Here is a 19,445-nt window from a genome sequence, read left to right on the forward strand (position 1 = left end):
ATCATCAAGATTTTTCTTCGAGTGCTAATGAGGAGCTTTGTTTGATATAGATAGGTAGTTTATTCCAGAGTATGGGAAGTCTCTGGGACAGGAATCTATCCCTCCGGCATGTTCTGTTTATTCTGGTGACGAGGTTTAGGTCCCTAGAGCGTGTAGCTCTGAGGGATTGGGATTTCATTAAGTAAGTGGAGCATGTCCAACGGCTCTGGGTTTGACATAGCTTTGTATGTTAGGCAGAGATCACCTCTGAGTAGGCGATATGCGTAAAGCTGGAGTTTTTTGAGATTGTCAGTGTAGGGCATCTGTTTGAGGCTGGGTAATCCTCTTTGTGAGGTATTTCTGTGGCCTTTCCAGTTGTTGATGTCTTGTGAGGTACATACCAAAAGGGGCGTTGTACTCTATAATGGGTCTGAGTGATGAGCAGAGGGGAGCAATTACCTCTCTTTCTGGATGAGAAACCTTTTGTGATGTGTGCCACGTAGGATTTCCTGACTACTGTGGTGATGTGATTATCAAAGGAGAGACTACTGTCCACCTGTGTCCCAAGGTCTCTTATCACACTTTCGGTGTTAAGTGTTCTACCATCTATGTTGTAGTTCATGGGTACAGAGTTTTTACCAAAGTAGATGACAATGCACTTTTTGGCATTGAGCTTGAGGCCATGACTTTGACACCAGGCATCTGCCTCAGTGAGGCCCTTTTGTAGGATGTCCACATCATTAGCAGTTTCGATTTATGGCTCCTAGTTTGCAGTCATCTGCAAACTTCATTAGCCAAAGACCTTGTGTTAGCCTGTACTTCAGAGAAGTAGATAGCAAACAGGAGAGGACCCAGGACTGAACCCTGTGGTACTCCACTTGTCACTGGTCTGAAGTCGGATTTGGAGTCTGCTACTTTCACAGTGTGGGTTCTGTCAGGTTGCCAGTTGGCAACCCATCTTGTGACATAGGGATTTATACCTAGTTTAATGAGTTTATCTATAATTCCAGAGTGGGGGGTGGTGTCAAAAATCCTTGGCAAGATCTATATAGGCTGTGTGAACCACCTTACCCTTGTCTATGGCTTTGGTGACTGCTTCGAAGAAGTCCATCAGGTTTAGGAGACATGATCTGCCCGTTACAAATCCGAGCTGGGTGGGATCCAGAGTTATTACCAATGTCTTTGTTTATATGTTCCATGGCCTTGCAGACCAGGCTCATCAGGCTAATGGGGTGGTAGTTCCCGGGGTCCGTGGTGGCTCCCCCTTGTGGAGTGGGATAACCGTTGCTGTGTGCCATTCAGCAGGCACAAAGCCTGAGGTGAGGCTATGTTTGAACATGATACTTGGGTGGCATGCCAGCTCGTTCTGTAGTTCGTGTAGAACACAGCCTGAGATGTTGTCTGGTCCCATGGATGCTGTGTTCTTGGCTTTGGAGAGTGTGGTTTTTACCTGTGCAGCCGTGATTACAGAAACTTTGCATTCTTCCAGTATAGAGATAGGTTCAGTGCTAACTTTACCCCCCCTCTCACCCCCTAAAGAGCCCATCTGCCAGGATGTTGGCAATATCAATTGCATCTGTATATTTAGTGCCATTGTGCTGTAACTCTGGGCAGATCTGAGTGTTGCCATTCAGATTCTTGACATAGCTATAGAATGCTTTGTGGTTGTCTTTAGAATCAGTGGCGATTTTTGTTTTCGTGGCGATTTTTGTTTTCGTAACTGGCTTTGGAGGATTTTATCAGGGATTGCAGCTTCTTACTGAAGCTTACCAGGGAGCTCTTCCACTCGTGGGATTTTGCTCTCTCTTGCAAGAGTTTCTGCCTTCTGTTGTACAGTTTGTTTATGGCAGGGGACCACCACATTGGCTTCCTTTTTTGAGGATAGCGTCTTGGTTCTGTTTGGGATAGCACGATCCATGCACTCATGTAAGTGCTTATAAAGTGCAATTGTGTAGGATTCAGTAGTCTTTACTGTATTGTCCATCTGCATGGGTGTCGTGAAGTTCACTTCTGCCTTAAGAAGCATGAAGTTGGCTTTGGAGAAATTTTTTACCATGGTTTCCTTAATGGGGGGGTGGAGGCAGGATGTGGATATCTAGGGTAATTAGCTTATGGTCTGATCGGACCAATGAGGCATTGACTTCAGGTGTCGAACACCGGTCACTCATATTGGCAATTACCAGATCTAGGATATTGTTGCCCCTGGTGGGGGTGTGGATAAGTTGATCCAAGGCATTGGAGTTTGATTTCGAGAAAGCGTTGAGCAAAGGAGTTGGTACAGGAGTAGTTTTCCTAGTTAATGGTGGGGTAGTTGAAATCGCCCATTATTAGGGTGTTTGGTTGAACCCTAATATTTTCCAGTACATCAAGAAAAGAGGAGTGGGAATCCTGGGGCATGGTGGGTGATCTGTAGCAAGCTACAATTTGGATTGCAGTTTTGCCCAGAGTTAGTTGCACTTTGATGACCTCTGCTGCATTATGCTGAGCAACTGGCCTGGGGGTGTTGACATCCTTAATGAATATGGATACACCCCCGCCTTTGGTGTTCCGGTCCAGGTTACATGGCTGAAAAGTGTGGTATGAGTTATAGCCTGGTAGTGCAGGGGTGCTCTCTGGATTCTTGAACCAGGTCTCAGTCACGTCACTGCACAGATATCGATGTTCTCCATTTTAAGGAGTGCCTCAAGTGAGTGCATTTTGAGATTTAGACTTCTGGCATTGAATAACATCACCCTCAGTTTTTGCTTGCCTGGCATTGAATAACATCACCCTCAGTTTTTGCTTGCCTGTTCCTGTTATGGTGGTGAATTTGTCCTTTGAACCTTGCCTAAAAAAGGCACTATAGGGACGGCAAGAACCTTAGCCAGTATCCGAAATCCCAGGGTTGACAGGTACAGGCCATCTCTGGCAAAGCATCGTGGTCTGTCGAACATGTTATCCCAGGCAGACATACTGGATCCCTTTAGAATGGCACCAGAAGCTTAGCCAAGTGTTGAAGTCAATCATTTTGTCCTTGTACTGCGGCATCATTTTGGGTGATGGCAGAATGCTACTCGGGGCTAGGGTCATACCTGCCTGGGCTATAAGATCGGAGAGCTCTTCCATGTCTCTCTTCATGTAGCCCAGGGAGGTACGTCTCAGGTCGTTCACACCAACATGGACAATGACAGTCATATTTGTACTTGTTGTGGAGTGACCTGAGTACATGGGTTATGTGGCATATCCTGGCACCCGACAGGCAGCTGACAGTAACCTTCTCCTTGTTTAGCTTGGTGAGTGGGACATCAATGTGCCTGACTATAGAGTCGCCTATGACTAGTGTTTGGTACGTTGTTTTGCCTTTTTGGCTGTGGTTCAGTGGCACAAAGTCTGCGGGCTGTGTCATTTGAGTTGTGTTGGGGGGTGGAGGTTGCTTGCATTTCTGCTTTGGAGGTCTCTGTTGCTTGAGCAGATTATTATTGAGAGCCTCCGCGAATGTTTTTGTATTTCTATGTGTGGATTTTGGTGAGAATGTGGATACTCCACAAATGAGTAAAGGGGTGGGTCTAAATCACCTGGCCTTGAAACCTTATGGGTTGTCCATGCTGCCTTCCACCCTGAAAAGAAGAGCCTACTTCTGATTATGGAGATTTGGATTCTGGGGAGAAGAGTTTAGTTTATTCCTTCTATATTAATTCTGTGTTCTTTGAGGAAGATTCTCTCTCCCCTCATTCTGTAATGGAAGAACTCTTAAATGATGCAACATTTTAAGTACGAAAGCTGTTGGATAATCTGGTGCTCAGAAGAGGAAGTAATCTCCTTCAGATGGATTTCACTAGAACTTCTGCAGTTCCTCCTATTCCTAAAGCCCTGTTTATACCCCTTTTAAGGTCTGCTTCTCAGGCTCTAGTCTCAACCTCGTGCTCCTTACAAAACAATCTATTTTTTTCAAGGTGCCTGAGGCTCTGAAAATCCTTAATCAAATACCTGTGTCACTGTTTTTTGTTTTTAGATAACCCATAAAACTTTTCTCCAAGTCCTGCAAACAGATGAAGATAGCAGTGTCATGTACTTCTGATTTAGCTTTAGAGCTGTCAGAATAACAGGCATGTGCTTTCACTTCTTTCCATACTGGGGACTTTCTTTGTGCTTGATTTAGACAAGACTTCGGCCTTTTCCTTGCTCAGTTCTGTTTCTGTGGTATCTAGACAGTCTAACAAGTGCAGTTACAATGCTGCTTCAAGAGTGGTTGCATCAGTGTTTGTCATTTGGAGGCATTCCTGGCTTACACTTCAATCCTTGACTTCTGTGGTTACACAGCGGCCTCTCTAAGGTGTCCTAGGACAAGGGTAAGGTTATGCAAGACCTTCAGCAGATTTTTCTTTCCCCTGTTCCTAGTGATAGAGGAACTATTCTCCTAAAACAGTGTCCTGTGTGTAAACATCAAAGGCTGCCCCAAAAGGATTTTTCCTGAGAAACCAAGTCATTTAAGGTGGTAAAAGTAGTCTGTCCTGATTTTTAAACCTGCTTCCAGGTGACAACTTTCCTCCTCTTCTCAGCCAGATTCTACTTGCTCGCACTCTTTGTCCTTTCCCATTTGATAAAGAATTACAACAGATTAAGTGGGTTCTGTCGGTTATTCACAAGTGCTACAGATTGATGTGGAAGTCCCCTTCCTCCCTTTTCAGGCATTCTCTTGTCACTTCCTTGCCAGTTTCCATATTTTCCACCTCCTTTCCAAGGTCTTTTGTCCCAGGTACTTTTCGGCCAGTTTTTCATTGCCAGAAGTGCAAGTGTTTCTATTCCAGAATGTTTCTAGTTCTTGGGAAGGAGGGTTCTTGGAGGTTTATTTATTTGACATTAACTGGTTTGGTCCAGCTGGGCCAGGAGCCCATTTTCAGTGGAAACCCAAAGAGAAAAGCTCCAATTACAAAACCATTAGGATAACATAAGTAACAAAAAAGATAGAAAAGTACCGTAACTAAGCTCAACTCCAAAACATATTAATACAAATATGAATCAAACATGTTTAAATTACAGTGAAGATTGTCTCAAAGAAATGAGTATATGAACCCCTAAATGTATGTATAAACAAGTTGTAAACTGATCAAACAAGTGATCAGATTTCTTGCCTAGTCTTTGTAGGATAGTATAGATGCTCTCAGGAGTTCAGAGGGAAGAAGCACCATTGTACAAAGGGGAAATAGTAGGTAGGTTCTAAGCAGACATATGATTTAGTGTTGAGAAGATGTTTATCTTGGATCTTTTCTGAAAGTTCTCTTTCAAAATGTTAACTCTTCAGACCCAGTGCGTCTATACCCCAGTCCTTTCTTGTTTCTCAAGATTTGAAGGATGCTTAAATTTGTGTGCCTATTAATCCACTCTTAGAAATGTTCACATTTCTTTGTATTTTCTCACATTCAGTTCTCTGCTTTGCCATTTGGTCTTTCTACAGCCTTGAGGTTATTTACCAAACTTCTAGCTTCCATCATAGCCTTTTGCAGACTTCATGACGTTCAGATTTTACCTTATTCTGGATGAATATCTTTTCAGGTTTAATTCCCAGCAGGCTGTCCTGCATTACTTGGAGTCATCCACCATCTCTCGTTTCATTTGCCAGAGTCCATATGAGGAAGTTTCAGTGGTATTTGAAGGCAGTTTGACTTGGACCAGTCAATGGCAAAATTTTCCAGATTCCTCTCGCCTTGTTTGAGGAAAGTGTTTCTTGTGTGGTTCAACCAGATATCACTAAATCCAGGCCTTCCATTTCTGGTTCGCCTCCCCACTCTGGTTCTTTATGCAGGTACTTCAGACCTGGTCTGGGGGGACTTGTTCTAATGGCATCAAGGTCCATGGAGTTTGGTGGTCTCAGGAGGTGACCAGCTTCAGTGTCTAGAATTAAGGCCTTGATTTTTAATTTTTTTTTTCTCTCCTTCAAGGCACCTCATAGGGTAATGCAGGGACTGGAGAAGTCTTTACCACCAACACTATGTGGTACATAAGCAAGGGGGAGAAGTTTTAACACCTTTGTAGGCTAGCCCTGATTGCATGGGACTTTGTCATTCAGCATCAGTTGATTTTTTTTTCCTATATGTATTCAATCAGAAAAAAATTCGGTCACTTTGAGCAGACCCAGGGTGGATCCTCGAGTGGATGTTGCACAGGGAGGTTTTCCTGGGCATTGTTATCAACTGGGGACTCCTCCTGTAGTAGATATTTCAGAATAGACAACTTTGCAAGCTCTGTTCCAGAGTGATAAGTTGCCTGCTTGGAAATTGGATGCCATGTTCTCTCATGGCAAGGGATGATGTTCCTGTATGTACTTCTGTTATCGGGATTCTTTTGGACTGGGCCAAAGTCTTGTTTTGTGACTCCTTTTTCAGCCAGGCAGCATTGGTTTCACCTTGCTAGGGGCAGTCATCACAAGTTATGCCACAGGATGGACCACCTCTCTCAGGACAAAGAAGCCCTTATTTTCTGACCCTACAATTGACACACACACTCTGGGTGATGGAGTTTTGATTTCTTTCTGGCACCCTTTTTTTCTGAAGACTTGTTTTACAGGAGGCAAGAAAATCCACTACTAGAAAAACGTACGTTGCTAAGTGGAAGAGATTTTCTATTTGGCATAGCAACAATGGAAATGATCCTCTTTCTGTGGAGATTCGTAATTCTGCATGAGGTGCTCAGTTCTAGTCTGGCCTGTTCTGTTGAAGCTCATTTGTCAGCCGTTTCTGCTTGTCTAGTGCTAGATCCACCACTTGCTTCTACATTTGGGGTCAAGCAGTTTCTTATTTATTTTAGGCCTCATGGAAAACCCCTCCTTGGAACCTGAACTGTGTTCTTGAAGCTGACACAGCCACCTTTTGAACCCCTTCCACTTTAAAATTATGCACCTGGAAAACTGTCTTATTGGTGTCTCTTGACTTCAGACGAAAGTGTCTTCTTCAGGCTCTTATGGCTATTCTGTGTTTTTTGTTCCCCACAGAGACGGGGTGTCTTTTAACTAACCCTTTTATGCTTTAGTTTGTCTGATTTTTCAGACTATCCATCTTTCTTCCTCCTCTTCAAAATTAAAAGTGAGAGGATTCTCCATTCATTGGATTTGCATCACATTTTAGAAAATGTGAGCAGCTTTTTAATTTAGGATAATAAATCAGGGGAGACATTTTTCAAGCAAACTGTTTCTCCCTTTTGTTACTCTCCATGGGAAATGGCTTCCTTCTGTTCAAGCTAATTTTGCCAAGGCAGATGCCTCTTGTTCTCGGTGCCAGATCCATTCTGAAAGGTGCTACTTGTGTGTTCTGTGCATACTTTAGCCAAGCACTATCAGTGGTATGTGCTTTTCAAGAGCCAGAACAGAATTTGCTAGGTCCATCCACTACGGTTTTACGGTGGGATGTTCACTTTGTTCCTTCCTTCTCAGTAGCTTTATTATTCTAAGGAAGTACTGCAACATTGATTAAGGGTAGAATAATAATGTCCTACTAATCCATTGCTGCAGTGTTCTGTCAGTCCCTCTTTACCCTGTTGGTATTTCTTTTTCGCCTCTGGCATTTTTTTTTTGCCTTGTTTACTGCTCCTGTTTTTCTGCGACATTTCAGTTTGGATGCTTTTGCACTTGCATGTCACTTTTATGTACCTCTCACTTTGATGTAGGACATGCATCTGACATGGTGAATGGAAGGGTCCAGACTTTGGTATTCTGGCCAAAACATATCCTTGGCGTGATATTCAAGTGGTAAGGAATACTGCAACATTAAGTAGGAACCTTAAGCTGTTAATGGTAAATTATTACACAGTTACTTTCCTCATTGCCTTGTGTTGAAATGGAAAAACAATTTTAATTTTTGTATCCAATTGTGTCCATCCTTTTATGTGACTTTCAATACCTTAACCTTTGTATCCTTTGTTAGTAGTGGTGGTGGTCTGTTGTATGTTGGCTTCGTTTGGGAGCTCAAAAGTGGGTTAGTAAAATTTCAGTTTTTGTAAAGAGCACCATGGACTGCAGTCACAACTCTGAAATTTCCTTCTTCAGCTGGCAATACTACATGATTTGACTTGAGATTCTACTTACTCAACTCCTAAACGGGTAAAGAAGCTGATATCCAGCAGTTCACCAGTACCACTAACCAAGGATACCGAAAACATCTACTCTCTCTAGTTTACTTTTCTGTTGAGTACCTTTGCTGTACCAACCTCCCTTTTTCTTGGTTTGTGCCATGTCTACTAGCCCCATAGCTTGGCAGTGTGCTGTACAGCCTTGCCATAGGATCCTAAATTGCCTTTGCTGCCAGCGACCATCCTTGTGTTCCATGATCTAATTCCATTCTTTTGCTTTGACTGTAATCCCTTCCTGAAAACTTTGAATGCCTTAATACTGCTCTCCTACTTCTATTCAAACTGAAGTACATACCTGTCACTTCCCAGAATCCTACGATAGTGTCAGACACTCATTGTACTTGCACCTACTCTTAATTTAAATAATTCCTGTGCAGAAGTGCATCTCCTTTAGGCAAAGTGTATAGGGTTTTTTTTCTCCCACACAGTGTGTTTGTATCACCATTTTCTTTTTCAGATAGCTACTCTGTCAACATTTTTCCTTTTTAAATAGACTTTTTCAGCGTACTTGATCTATAGTTAGGCCACCTACTAGTCTCCCCTAACATCCCTATGTGGTAAACTTGGCCTGCATCATTAGAGGTTCTGAAGTCTACTGCCCCATCCATTTGGTTATTTATAGTCCCCCATTGAAACAGTCCCCTACCCTCCATGTCATCACCACCACTGTAAGTAAGAAACAACCAAATCAAAACTAACTTTCATTTCTTTCCATTCTAATGTCCACTTTCTTGGTTCAGGTATGGCTCCTCAAACTCTGTGCTCCAGCAGCCCTTTGCAGTGTTACATTGTCGTAACTACAGCACACACTTGTCCCCCATTTGTCTGTTATTTTCAGTATTTTTATCTGTAGACTCGACAGCTTTTTATCCATTGACAACAGCTCAACCTGTCTTAAATTTCCATTTAAATTATGCTTTTTAACAATTCAGCTTTTCCTTAAAGATTTAAGTTTAGTTTTACTAACCTTTGGACTGTAATCCATGGAAGACTTGTGATGCAGTACTTTGAGTCTTCAGTGTCCTGTTCTCTACAGAGAGGAGCCTGTGAGCTGCAGCCTCTCCCTCTGAATCATTGTATCTCACCCCAACAGTCTTCCATCTGTAGCTAGTCCTTTTTGGACATCCCAAGATCCTCCATTCCCATTCGGTTTTCCTTGTGCCCTTTCTTTTTGCATCCTGTGGCTGCAGAAAGATTTTTGACTGAGTGGAAGCATCATTTCAAAGAATGTTGACTTTAAGTCCGTTTAAACCTTTTTAATTTGAGACTGACACAATTGCAAAATGAAGATAAATATTCTTCCTTTTTCTACTACCCCCACTCTAATCCAGGTTAGAAAGCACTTTACAGAGTTTCTTTCCTGGAGCCTAAAGCAATGAAAGGGATTGGGAGATGGCATTACGGTTACGATGGTTACCTTAATAGACACCAGGTATGAGTTTTTTTATTCGTGCATTTGGGTTGGGAAATTTAGCTAGGCTTAAAATGGTCCCAAACAGCAAATACCCTAGTACTAACCTTTGAACTTAATGAGTGCCTGTCCTGCACAGGCAAACCTCACTTTTTTAAACCACTTAATGCAGTGGTTGAGCCAAGAACAAACACCTTTTGGGCCTTTCAGTTTGACTCTGTCTTCATTAACCCAAACCATTCTTTCAAGTGTTTCTTGCAAAACCTTTTAATATGTTTGGCCTCATTGCACTCCATTGCACTTCACAGTCGCAGGTTCTTTCAAGCTGTATCCTCTGATTCTGTTGTTGGGAATTGGTAGGAAACTAAGTACTTTTGCATCAGAAGTACACCCCCCTGACAGTGGAAAACACCTCTGTTTTTGAGCTCAGATAATTTTTTTTTTTTTTTTTTTTTTTAGCATGTCTAACTGTACTGTTCAGATGGCATTTGTCTGTGAAAAATCTCTCATTCCTCTGAAATAATATTGAACTAGTGATCTTTTTAGACTACTTTTTGCAATTAGCTTCCCCCCTCCCTCTGGTTTTGTCAGCTTGGAGTCTCAGGTATGCAGCAACTCTTTAGGTGAGCCTCAAACCAGCACCTTTATAAAATCTGAAGAACGCACAAGTGCTGCTTTCAGGCCAGCATAAGTCCAATAGCTGCGCTTTGAGGTCAGAGTACTGAGAGACAAAAACTTGCAGCTCTTGCCAATAACTGCTGTAGTACTCTTGTACTCTAAAATCGGAATGTAGTTCTGCTTAGTTTGGTGTGATTGAGTTGTTTACCTTACAGACACAAGGTATAGGGTTTGATTCTTACACGGGGTTATTGGCTAGGCTTAATATGGCCCACAAGGGCAGTTAGCCGAATACTAGTCTATGAACCTATACCTACAACTTGAATTTCAAGCTAGTCAGTCCAACTAATTGGTACTAGTATTACATCTCATACTGTCCCACAAAAGCCAATTGATAAAAATGATGGTACAGGAAGTCTTTTTACACAGGTAATTCATAGAGAGAGGCAGTGAAACTGGGGCATATTTGAAACATTACTCATAGTTTCAGGGAACTAAATAGCTTAGGTTGCCACTAGCCAGCTAATAACAGTAAATTGGCTGCTTGAAACATTGGGAAAATATAGCAGTCAGGTGTACAAAATCCAATTTTTCAAGAAGTAAATTCAGAATTCTAACTTTTGCCTAAAATAGTTATTCTCTAGGGTGGCAGCTTGCCCCCCTACATTTTTGCTACATCTGTACCACTGAGTAGCAGAATACTCAAGTGTACTGTAGCTTTGGACCTTCACATTCTCACTTTCTCGGTATTGCCCTTCCACCTGTTTTTGGGGCCTTCTTGCTTCTTGATTTTTTTTCAAGAGTAATGTTTAGGGTTGGAGGAATAGTATGCATCTAAAACCAAAGATGTGTCCTGGCTCCAGATTGCCCTGGCTGCAGTCAGGGCTCTACCCTTCTGCGAGATGGAGCTAGGAGAGGAGAAAAGAATGAGGATGCATTGCTGTTCACCCCTCCTTTGAGAGGAAGGGGTTTACTTGCATTTATAGGCATACATAGGCGTGAGAGTTTCCTGCAGCAAACACCAGAGATATACCACCATTTGTGCTGTGGGAATGGGGTGGGAGGGCAAGGCAGTTTGGGGGAACATCTCTTGCAGGAGTGAGGCATGTCCATTGGACAGCCAATTGCACTCATGCACCCACCCCCTGCACCTTGCCAAGTGTGCATACCGTTAGGGTCTGGGGGAGCAATGGGGGGGGAGACTGAACCACCCCTAATGGCTGCCTGGATGATTATCTTGCTTTGCTGTTGGCTGGTGAGGGGATCAGATAGGCTAATGAACCAAAAGAGGGTCTAATGGTTAGCTGAAGTGGGGAAAGCCTCAAGCTTTGAGTTGTGTGCGTATATTTTTTTCTTGTTGCTTGCTTTGAAATTTAGACTTTTTGTAAAGCGCCCCATCAAGTGAACATCCAAATCTGGAAAAAAAAATTTGGGGAAAAATGTAAATGGTACTTGCTCATTGGGTGGGTATACTAGGAAGTTGTAGCAAGACCTTGTTGCTACTCTTCAGAAAAAATGCATGCAAGAGACTACAGTAGGCTGTGTGCTTTGCTGGAAAACTGCTCCTGCAAATTGCTAGAAAGTTGTGTCTAGGGCATGTCCCCAGATGTTTCCACTAATTTTACAGCAGTTCGTAATCCTGAGTGACTGCTGCAATGTTTTCCATCAAGCAGACCAGGTTCGGTTTCCACAGTATATCTGAAGTGGGCACTTGCCTCTTTCCTCCTACAATTACCATCTTATGATGCCATATCAAAGTTGGCATTTGCTGCTGCCCAGTAAAAAGGCTGACAGTTTTTGACTTTGTCCAGGACTGATGCAAGACTGGTGGTATACTACAGATATCATCTGGGTAATTGTGGGTTTACAAGAGCATGTATGCAATCTTCTACCAACCCCCTTTGAGATGAGCATCTTGTATTCTGTACAAGAATGAGTTTGACGAGATGCCATAGTATGGAGAAATGCATGCTGGTTATAAGGTAGAGAAGTAGTGGAATGCAACTGAATGCTTTGAGCATAATGGAAATTAAGAACTTTTTATTCAAATTGTAGAAGGGCTCACTGGTTAAGTTGGGCTGCTTTTATAGAAAAGTATATTTGGTGTTTCTTTCCCCAAGTAATTTTGACACTGTTATTCGTTTTACTTTAGATGATGGCAGAACAAGGCCTCTACCTCGAAAAGGGCACATGGATCATTTTGAACCAGCTGACAAATGCCTGATTCGAGCAACAGATGGAAAGAAAAAGCTCAGTACTGTGGTAGGTGCAAGAGTTTAACATGTCATTTTGAAGGAGGGGAAAGCCATTTCAGTGAAATTTTATAGCATGATTCTAATGTATACATGTATTTAATCATTTTATTAATTTTAAACTATTTGCATCCAGTACTGGTGTGTGTTCAGATTTTGAGCAGTTTTTGTCCTTGCGAATTGCTTTCTGAGGCAGGGGCGTGGAATGAAGTGTTAGGCTGTGAAGAACAGCAGTTAACTCTCTCTCTTCAGAGTGGATTCTGAATCCATTTTGAGTAATATCCCAGCTCCCCCCCATGCAGTGGCCATAGTTAACAAGAAGTAATGTCTTCCCCATTTCCCCTGCTTCCATAGTACCTCTTGTCTGCTTTATTCTTACTGTTTCAATAAAATTATAGTTATAATTTGCTTAATAAATGTAGACTAGCAAACAAAGTTGACGGCCCAATTATTATTTTGCAGGTGAGCTCCAAAGAAGTTAACAAATTCCAGATGGTAAGTTGACAAAGTTTGATATTTGTGATGGAATGATTTGATGGCAGGTGGGTGGATGTGTGCATGCTTCTTTACTGGTGCTTTAAAACAGGGGTTCTGTTTGTGTAACGAACAGGAGCGAGCTGTGTAGAAAACTGATTTGGAGGAATGCGGTAGGTATTTTTTGATTTAAAGGTGTATTTTTTGAGTAGGAATCCATGGTGCTCTTAGTTCAGTGAACCAGAGTGTGGATATTGGGTTACTCTAATGTAGATGGTCTTCACCTTTGCAGCACATAACATCCCAATCTGGGTGTCTCTTTTGGGCTTCCACACAACTGGTTTTAAAACTGAGTTTGTTTGCGACAGTCATTTCAGCAGACTTTTAATAGTGCTGTCAGATTGGCAATTTATGGTTAAAAAAAAGGCACTTTACCTGAAACATCCTGGTTCTCTTCACCATCATCCATTAAGTACCAATGCCGATTAGTCTGGGGTTTAACTAACTGGCACTAATGTTTACTTTGACGCATTAGCTGTGTTCACTGTTTTGGGATGATAGCCAGAGAGGTTAATTCTGCCCTCTGTGTCTCCTTTTTAATTGAGATGCTTGTGTTAAAGTTCCTTCTAGCTGAGGATTGTGAGCCAGCCTGTTGGGGTTTGTCAAGGCACTGGCTTGAACATGTTCAGCACTGCTTCGGAGTCTGAATGTCTTCTGGTCTTTTGTGCATTAAATTGAACACTGTAGGTTGCAGCCCTGTCGCATGCTGGCAGTAATAAATGCACATTCATCATTCTGTCTTGCAGAGCAAATCTTTCCTTGGACAGGATCCTTCATGACAAAACATGTTTGCTTTAAATTTCCTACACTGAATAATTTCAATATTACTATGTCTCAGAACACCAAGTCTCCTGACAGTAACTGTAGAAGTTCTCTCTCTTGCCTTCGTTCTTGCTGTTTGGGTTCGGAGCCGATCCTCTGCTCCAACTCTGCCATCTTCTCTAGTTCGAGAGCTGTTTACTGGCTCGAGGCTACCCCTTATCCCAGAATGCCCAGCGACAGCTACCCAGATCTCGTTTGCCGCTTCAGCTGCAAGGTTGCTTCCTTACTTGCTCAGGCTTAGTATAATCTTTTTGATATATATTATTTATTTATTGTTTTTCTTGAAAGTTTGTCAAGTAATTGTCTCGGTATATAGATAATATTCCTTTATCCTTTTTTCGCGTTCTTGTGTACTTTAGCTTTGTTGGCCGTCGCTCCGTAACTCTCAGGCCTTCTGTTCCCTTGAACCTGTTTAAATTAGAGAGTCCCCCCCCCCCCCCCCCAAGGATAGCAGTTTTAAATTGGAGGCTTTCCTTCTATTCTTAACTATATATATATATATATATATATATATATATATATATATATATATATATATATATATATATATATAAAAATCTATTCTTTTTAGAGTATAGTTTTTCATTATTTGTTGTGTGGTTGTTACTATGTCTAAAGATACTAAGGTATCTGGCTTCAAAAAGTGTGACTCATGCTGTCAGAATGTCTCTGACAGATGGGCACACTAGTTGTGTTTAGGTGCTGTTCACCTGCAGGACTCCTGTTCTGTGTCATGCTTTTAGTCCAAGGGTCCTGCAGGAGCGCAAAAACAAATTAATCCTTCAGGGATTATTGAAGCCTCAGGATTCTCTAGCTAAAAGTACTCAGCCAGCGAAATCCCCCAAGTCTGTCAAGCTGTCTGCTCCATCTTCAGAGCAGACTCCTTTACTTGACCAGCCAAGTATGTCGGTACTGGCTGACACCGACAAGACAACTCCGTTGGCTCAATGTGCTATTTTGGAGCAGTCTCGGAGCCATGGTTGCCATCCTTGAGTCCATCCACTCGGCTCCACAGTCACCTTTATTACAGAGTGAATGTAGCCATCATTCTTCCCACTTCTCTCAGTCCTCTAGATTATCGGATCATGATGTGGAGAAGAGTAGTAAGTAGGTTGCTGAAGTCACAGGCAAAAATTCTGTCCAGCCCACCTCCAACAGGTATCTGCTCCAACCGCCTCGATTTCTATTCCTCCTCCGACTACATTTAGCTCAGAGCCGGAGACCATGGATCCGCAGGCAGTAGAACCGTCGGCGCCGATCATTTCTCCTTTGGTTCTGGCGTCTGCTCCAATTACCTCGATCGTACCTTCTATCGAGGGATCTGGGGGCCGAGGCTCTCTGCATCGGACCCTTGTCTGACCCCTTCTACTCCACGCAGCTTCGGCGCAGGTGAGCTTGGCTCCAACATCGGCCTCGGAGCCATCACCCTTGACGCGGAGTTTCTTCGGAGCCGGAGCTTTCTCTGCCTAGAGGTCGGGACGCCTTCGAGGTCATGCTGAGTGTGCTATCCCCCCAAGACAGCTCTACTGCCAGCTCCATCGGCTTCTCCACCCTTGGTGTCTGTGCCAGCCTCTACTCCTCCAGACCCCAAGCGTAGGGAACCTATGCCACAGGACACCCCATTGGGTGATCTTTCTTCTTCCGGGGGCTCCTCCAAGTGATCAGGGGAGGCTTCGGAAGAAGTGCAAGCAGAAGCACATAGACTCCCTTGAGTCTCTCACTTCAGATACAGACATGGATGGAATCGGAAGGGCCCCCAAGGTCTCCCTCTGAAGACGTTTCCTTTTCAGACATCCTTGAAATGCTTAGGCCGAGGAGGGACTGGACTTTCCTAGCCCCTACTGAGGACGAGTCTGTATACCTGGACGCATTTGGTTCCCGACCTTCCACCTCCTGGGTGTCTCCTCCTTTTGATCCACTCATGTCTGTAGTGGCTCAAAAGGCTTGGTCAGCCCCAGATTCTGTGAAACCTACTCCGAGGAGACCAAATAAATTCATTACAGCCCCCCAGGACAAGCAATTCTTCTCCAAAGGTGTGCCCGTTTATGCCATGGTGGTTGGAGAAGCCACCAAGAAAGAGTTAGCAGAGACCTATTCATCCTCCGAACAAAGAGACTGCTGTCCATTTTCCCCTTTCTGGGTCAGGACAATTGGATGTGCTCCATAGATCTTGAGGACATGTGCTACCATATAAAGATGGACAGACGCTCCAGGAGATTTCTTCGCTTCTGGGTAGGGGCCAAAGGTGTGCCCGTTTATGCCATGGTGGTTGCAGAAGCCACCAAGAAAGAGTTAGCAGAGACCTGTTCATCCTCCGAACAAAGAGACTGCTGTCCATTTTCCCCTTTCTGGGTCAGGACAATTGGATGTGCTCCATAGATCTTGAGGACACTTGCTACCATATCAAGATGGACAGACGCTCCAGGAGATTTCTTCGCTTCTGGGTAGGGGCCAATCATTACCAGTTCAGATCTCTGCCTTTTGGTCTCACCTCAGCCCCCAGGGTGTTCACCAAGTGTATGGCAGTAGTCACGGCTCTCCTATCTAGACTGGCTTGACTGCTACCACCAGGCATCAACTCTTAGAGGCACGGAATTATACAATCATATCATGCACACAACTAGGCATTACAGTAAACTTCGAAAATCTGCCTTGTTGCACTCTGTCTATTGCATACATAGGAGCAGAATTAAACACAAAAGAAATGTTTGCAAGATTACTACAGGAAAGAGTTTCCACTATTTGTCAACAAGTGTTGATTCTAATGCAGAGCAAAAGGATTCAAGTCAGATATGTCCTTTTAAGCTCTAGGCTCCATGGCAGCTGTCATTCTTCTTGTTCCATTAGCGCGTTTCCACACGAGTTCTTCAGTGGCTTCTTTTCACGCAGTGGTCTTTCCAGGAGCTACCCATGTCTCACATGATCCTGATCACAGAAACATGCAAAAGGCACCTTTCTTGGTGGATGGTCTCCCCACTAGTAATTCAGGGCAGACCCTTCATACAATCTCCTCCGGTAGCCACAGTGATGACGGATGCCTCCCTGATAGGGTGGGGGGCATTATCTAGGCAGGACAGTCCAAGGCACTTGGCAACCTCATGAGTACCATCTGCATATCAATGTCCTAAAAATGGGAGTGGTTCTTCTAGCGTTGCCCTTCAAGACTCTCTTCCTTCCGGGACCATTGCAATCCAAACTGCCAACATGTCAATGGTGTGGTACATCAACAAACAGGGCTGGACCAGGTCTTGCCCCTTATGTCGAGAAGCACTCAAGACTGTGGCAATGGGCGATTTCCTCCCAACGTTTTCTGATAGCAACACACATCCCTGGGAAATCCAACGTTATAGCGGACAGGCTCAGCAGAGCTATCCTCGTGCCTCACGAGTGGTCTCTGAATCAGGAAGTTGTGGCTCTTATCTTCCGCAAATGGGGACAGCCTTGCTGCAACCTAATTGCCACTCCTCTCGACAACAAATGCAGCAGCTACTTCTCCCTACTTCTTCTTCCAGGTCATATACCCAGAGATGCTCTAGTCCACGATTGGCCTCACAGACATCTTTACGCTTTTCCCCATTTTCCCCTAATTCCAAGACTCGTACAGAAAGCAGAATTGTTGGGTTGCAAAATGATCCTCATTGCCCCATATTGGCCTCGACAAATATGGTTCCTGTTCTTACACCTCCATCTGCTGGATCAACCGTGGATTGTGGACCCGGTTCCAGATCTGCTGATTCACCATTCGGGTGGGTTGCACCAATCCCTTCAAACTCTCTGCTCACAGCTTGGTTACTCCACTTCCAACCTTAGCCAGGCTTTTCAATATCTCCCCAGCAGTCCGTGATATTGTTTCCTCACATAAGTCTACTGCAAGGAAAACGTATGCAAGTAAATGGAAGCTGTTTTCTTACTGGGCAGAATCTAGAAATCTGGATCCTTTCTCAGCCCCAATCCGTGAAATTCTTGAATTTCAAACGCAGCTTTTTCAGTCTGGTGCGGCTTCCTCTACCATTGGAGTACAACTAGCTGCCATTTCTAATTTTCATATCGGTATGTTTAATTCTAGCATAATGTCTCAAGCTCTGCAAAGCCTTTATGAAAGGAACGTCTCTTCTTAGACCCCCCCCCCCCCAGTTAAAGATCCTCCCCCCTCCTTGGGATCCCAATTTAGTTTTAGCCTCCTTAATTTTTACCCCCCTCCCCACCCCCTCACCCTTGAACTGGCAACATCGTGTCCTTTAAAATTTCTTTCTTGGAAGACACTTTTTCTGGTTGCTATCACTTCAGCTAGATGTGTGTCAGAACTTCAAGCACTGTGTTTGTCCTCCTTACCTGGTGTTTCACAAGGACAAAGTTTCTCTGAGGACCAATCCAGCCTTTATTCCTAAAGTCTGCTCAGAGAACAATTTAAATCAATCCATAGATCTCCCAGTTTTCTTTCCTAATCACAGCAACAAGGCAGAATACAAGCTCCACCAATTGGATGTACACAGACAATTGCGTTTTTACCTCCATAGAACTAAGGAACTAAGTCAGACCAGTTATTTCTTTCTTATGCTTTCAACAAACAAGGTCTTCCAGTTTCTAAAGTGACCTTGTCTAGATGGTTATCTGATACTATTGCTTTTATTTATCAATTATGAAATAGAGCTACCAGCTAAACGAAAAGGTCATTCCACTAGAGCATTAGCCACCTCTGTAGCGTTTCAATCTAGGTTGCCCATAGACTGAATCTGTGCATCTGCCACTTGGGCAAACCCCCACACTTTTATCTCTCATTACAAGGTAGATATTGTCTCCCGGAGCAGAGCTTCCTTTGGTTCTACTGTTCTGAAGAGTTTGTTCCAATGAGCCACCCGGGATTTTAGGTGCTAGGGACACTGTCCCAAAGAGCAAGAACGAAGGCGAGATGGTCAACTTAACATGAAGTTATGTACCTACCATAACGTTCCATGTTAGTTGTCTTCATCTCGCCTTCCTTCTTGCGTCCCTCCCTCCTTCCCCCTTCCTAGAGGATTGTGAGGAGTTCCCTTTTGTTTTCACTGGCTGAGCATCTTTTTATTACTTCACATGCCAGGTAAATCTATAACTCTTTCCTTGTTTAGGTGTATTGGACAACCAGTTTTAGTAACTGGTTACTCTAGTAATGTCTAGTGTGTGCTATCACAAACGAGATCTGGGTAGCTGGCGCTGGGCATTCTGGGATAAGGGGTAGCCTTGAGCCAGTAAACTGCTCTCGAGCTATAGAAGATGGTAGAGTCTGAGCCGAGGATCAGCTCCGAACCCAAACAGCAAGAAGGAAGTAGAGATGAAGACTACTAACATGGAACGTTATGAAGGCAACTAACATGGAACGTTATGGTAGGTACACAACTTCTTTTTTCCTTCCGTTTCACTGCAGTATTCCTTGCAATAGGGATCCCCTGTCATGGGCGGCCTGACGCCCAGCCATTATACCAAAGCTTGTAGGTTGCTTTAAGCCACACAGTATGTCACACACATGCTCCCTGTGTATAGCATAGGGCATAAAGGTGATGTCTGCATGTACCATCCTCAGAACAACTTTGCCGCTGGTCCGAAAACCATCTTGTGATGGTCTGTCTGAATGCTCAGTTCTTTGCTGGTTTGCCAAGCCTGTTTCAGGTAAATGCCCTATTGGGGTTTTTTTTTCCTTTCGTTTGTTGCATGTGGGGTTTCATGTCACCCAGAAATGGTAAATGCCAGTGTGG

The 19,445-nt window shown here is 43.5% G+C and overlaps 1 protein-coding gene across 2 annotated transcripts in view; it reads left to right on the forward strand.

The window, feature by feature from the left end:
* SRP14 (signal recognition particle 14) overlaps nt 1–19,445 on the forward strand; it is a 137,054-nt gene that overhangs the window by 45,457 nt on the left and 72,152 nt on the right. For both annotated transcript variants that reach the window (XM_044073834.1, XM_044073835.1), the window contains 2 exons: nt 12,261–12,370; nt 12,823–12,855. In XM_044073834.1, coding sequence (XP_043929769.1) covers nt 12,261–12,370; nt 12,823–12,855 — 143 coding nt within the window. The remainder of the gene's footprint in view (nt 1–12,260; nt 12,371–12,822; nt 12,856–19,445) is intronic.

Source organism: Protopterus annectens, chromosome 6.part0 (assembly GCF_019279795.1).
Source record: "Protopterus annectens isolate FY-2018-M chromosome 6.part0, PAN1.0, whole genome shotgun sequence".
In the NCBI taxonomy this organism is placed as follows: domain Eukaryota; kingdom Metazoa; phylum Chordata; order Ceratodontiformes; family Protopteridae; genus Protopterus; species Protopterus annectens.